Source organism: Gossypium hirsutum, chromosome A11, assembly GCF_007990345.1.
Source record: "Gossypium hirsutum isolate 1008001.06 chromosome A11, Gossypium_hirsutum_v2.1, whole genome shotgun sequence".
NCBI classification, from domain to species: Eukaryota; Viridiplantae; Streptophyta; class Magnoliopsida; order Malvales; family Malvaceae; genus Gossypium; species Gossypium hirsutum.
In genome coordinates, this window is record NC_053434.1 from 9,693,717 (window position 1) to 9,697,989 (window position 4,273).

The window sequence follows — 4,273 nt, forward strand, 5'->3', positions numbered from 1 at the left end:
AGTTAATTTACCCATTAAATTTAATTTATATAAAAAATTATCTATTTAATTATCTTTAAGAAAATAAAAAAAATTAAATATAGGTAAAAAAATATGAATGATATATATACATATATGATATGTTATATTCATTGATTGAGTTATAGTTGGTGCTATTGTTGTTGTAATACTTAAGTTAATGTAGGATTAAGAACATCTAAATGTATATTATTTTTTGATTTAAAGATATTAAGGTATGAATAATTTTAAAATCATATAATAAATTTTTTTAGCTTTGATGATATTCATGTTCTTAGACTTGATATTCTGCTCTAGTGAACTCAGGGCACGTTTGGTTCGCTGTATTGGATTAGAGGTGTAATGGATTAGAGGTGTATTGGATTAGAGGTGTAATAGCAAATCAACTGTTTGGTTGAATGTAATGGAATAGAGGCGTAATAGTAATCTTGTGTTTGGTTGAATGGAATAGAGGTGTAATAGCATAATGGAAAAAACTAAAATGACTAGAATACCCTTACCATAAATTTGTTTTGGTAAATGATTATTGTTATTGTTATTTAAATTTTAATAAGATTATTAATATCAATAATAAATAATTTAATCATATTTAAACATAATTATTATTAAATATATTATAATTAAAATATATAATTTAATAAAATTCTTAATAATCAATATTCTTATATGAATTTACTCAAATCATAATATATGATACTATAAAATATAAATTAACATAATTATTATTAAATATATTATAATTAAAATATATAATTTAATAATATTATTAATAATCAATATTCTTATATGAATTTACTCAAATCATAATATATGATACTATAAAATATAATTTAACATAATTATTATTAAATATAATTTAATAAAAATATATAATTTAATAAAATTCTTAATATTAAATATTCTTATATGAATTCAATAAAATCATAATATATAATACTATATAATATAATTTAAAATAATTATTATTAAATATAATTTAATAAAAATATATAATTTAATAAAATTTTTAATATTAAATATTCTTATATGAATTTAATAAAATCATAATATATAATACTATATAATATAGATTAATAATGTAGATACTTGCTAAGAAAACATGGATTAAACAAATGTCAAGCATAGGCTTCTTCCAAAAAAATTTTTCTATGAACAATCACATAGGCATAAAGCAACCATGGTAAACTATAAAAAAAAAAGATCTATATGTTATCAAGCAGCAAATCTGTGTTTGTAACTTCTAATATATAAGTTCTGCATGCATATTCAAGAAAAACAACTAGTATACAAATCACTTACCATACAAAAGTTAAACTATAAAGCAGTAAACAGAGTGACATTAAAGTGAACTTGAAACAACCAACACTGACTCATAAAACAGATTCTTAAGCCTTAGCAACAGCTTTATAGTGACATTTACATGCAATCGCAGGCTTTGAGAAATGATGTAGACTAGGGTCATTTTCTCATTTACAAACATTATGGACAAACATTGCAAGTATTGACAGGTTTTCTATCCACACTTTATTTCATCAAAAACATTGCAAGTATCTCTTCATCAGTCGAGTACAAATTATCAAAATCTGACTCGAACTCTTCATCATCCACATCGTCTCGTGGTTGCACCTCCAATTCATCCATCAATTCATCATCGGTCTCCTCATGCTTCCCAGCTAACTTTCTACGCAAAATGGCCTCAAGAACTGAAGGGAGTGCCTCTTCATCCCCTTCAAAGTACTTCTTGATTCGGGTTTTCAGCTCTGGCACCAAATAACTAAGTTAAACAACATAACAAAAAAACAAACTATCATGATTTATCCAAACAAATATATACATATATCATGATTTAGTTTCCCTTCCTTTCTCAACAACCAAACAAATAATTTCCAAATAAAAAAAAAGTAAATTCCAGCAAAGAAGAAGCAAAGATTAAAAAAAAAGTAATTTCATCTTATTCAACTCTTGGAAGAAATCATATAAAATTTAGTTTTAGCCTTAAGTTCTACACCAGTAGCATCAGTTGACGCATTATACACATAGGCAAATTCAAAATACTAAGAAAGAGCTAAACATTGTAGTAACCGATTAACTTTCTGATATATTAATGAGTCATCCATTTCAACATCACCAACTACACATATAAATAAGAGTACCATAGAGTCGCATTTGCAAGCTATGCTACTCGTACTCGAGTATGTTCAGTTTTTTAAGTTTTTTGAGACATCTTCAAACTCGTATCCGGAGATATACCAAAAAAAGGCCAGCCATGAATACTTCAGGAAAAGAAATAAAAGTTGCAAGTCTAGAATTCCAAGCAACTACTGTTCTAGATGAAAAGGGCATATCAAAGCTCCTTTTCAAAAGCATAGGCAATTTTCCAACTGATGACAGCAAACTAATTCTAGAATAAGAGCTAAACTATATACATATATAACTCAAATATATGTGCTACAATGAAAAACAATCGGCTTCATCACCGTTCTCAACATGGTCTATTGTGTTATTAATTTTATGAATTTAAGCAATGAGAAATGCTACCAGAGACACCGATCACCTCTCCTTAGGTAATGCCAATTTTTTATCTTTAGCTACAACATTCGGAGCAAACAGCAACAGATATGAACATCATATTTGAAATGAATGGATGGTCCACTGGAAGGCAAGTTATAATAGTAGTCCTATGTCCTACCAACTGTATTGATGCAAGTAATATCAATGCTATTAACTAATTTAAGGGAGGCATCCAACAACAGAAGGCGAAGTTGGTCCATCCAAAGAAAAGACAAAAAGAAGCTGGAGTCCAAACACCATAGTTGAAGCAGGAAAATCATCTAAACAAAAGGCTTTGCATGTCCAGAACCAGAATGCAGGCATATTATAGCCTTGTGACAAGTATTATAACAAAAAAAAAAAAAACAGCCAAACCTCTTATCCAGCACCAGTTGAAATGATTGAAGTCGGTGAGAAATCTTCCAATTCAACAGCCTTTTCTCTTGCAAGAGCAACAACACTTTCAGGAAAATTGGCAAATTCTACCACATGAATACCAAAACTTTCAGGATAAACAGGTATATTTCAGAAGCTATAAATCATGAATAAAGCCTTAGTGCAACACATAAAGCAAATAACCTATCAAATAATTACAGTTCTTCACAGCTTGCAGACCTTAGCAGCAATAAGTCCACTAATTTGAGCCATATCACAAAGCAAAACAGCACCACACTTATCCGCAATCTGTCGAAACCTTCCGTAATCCCATTCCCTCGAATACGAACTACCACCACAAATCAATATCTTAGGCCTAAAATCAAGCGCCCTCTATTCCAACTTCTCATAATTTATATACCCAGTTTGTGGATTCACTTTATATGGCAAACTCTCAAAGAAAATTGAAGCAGAAGATACTTTTCTACCATGTGGGGTATAATACCCATGACTGGTATTCCCTCCTGATGGAGTATCCAATCCCATGATCCTATCTCCGGGCAATAGTAACCCAGTATAAACTGCGGCGAAGATGAAACTAACCCTAAAGAGAGCGTTGATGAAGTGTCAGCCGATTGAGATAACAAATCCATGGAACAAAAGCTTGCATTCAAACAAAACCCAAACGAAAAAAACGAATAAATAAGAGAAAAATTAAAACAGAGAAAGCCGAAGACAATGTTGAAGCAAAGATTCATACCTGAAATTGGCCTCCGATGAAACAATATTGAGGATTTGTTATGAAAGCAGAAGAAATGAGGATAGATCTGCAATGCCGATGGAAGAAGAAGCAGAAATCTATGAGGGCAGAAAAAGGAAACGAAAATAAGAAATGGGGTAAGGATTCTCTAATCGGCGCTGGATGGGGGGAATAGCTATTACGGGACCGGGTGTATTAGGGAAGGAACAGATTTGAGACGTAATGGTAATACAACCAACCAAACAACAGATTAAATGGGGATTATGTGGGGCCCATCGATTAGGGGTGTATTGGTACAATGATTGAATTGCAAAATACAAAGGTAATTACTTTCAAGCTATTTTACTTTGCCACACGTTTTTCTCATTTTGGTTATTATCTCGAGTTCTAAATCTGATGAAATTTATAATATTTTTATTCTAAAACCACCTTAGGAGTAATCAATCACAATGCTGGGTAGCTCTTTTAGCAGCCTCAAAGCTAAATAAAAAACATCTAGACGCTCGAATGCTCTCTGTATCTTCCACGTTAAACCATGTATTTTCTCCTATACAAAATTAAGGTTTAGCT

General features: G+C 30.4%; 1 protein-coding gene across 1 annotated transcript; it reads right to left on the bottom strand.

Annotated features, from left to right (window-relative positions):
• Positions 1-1,542: 1,542 nt before the first annotated feature.
• LOC107944942 (serine hydroxymethyltransferase-like) lies at positions 1,543-3,489 on the bottom strand. The gene is made up of 4 exons (XM_041082013.1): positions 3,365-3,489; positions 3,184-3,292; positions 2,944-3,050; positions 1,543-1,792 (listed from the first exon to the last, which is right to left on the bottom strand). The coding sequence occupies exons 1-4, from the start codon at positions 3,487-3,489 to the stop codon at positions 1,543-1,545; spliced, it is 591 nt and encodes a 196-aa protein (XP_040937947.1).
• Positions 3,490-4,273: the final 784 nt, after the last annotated feature.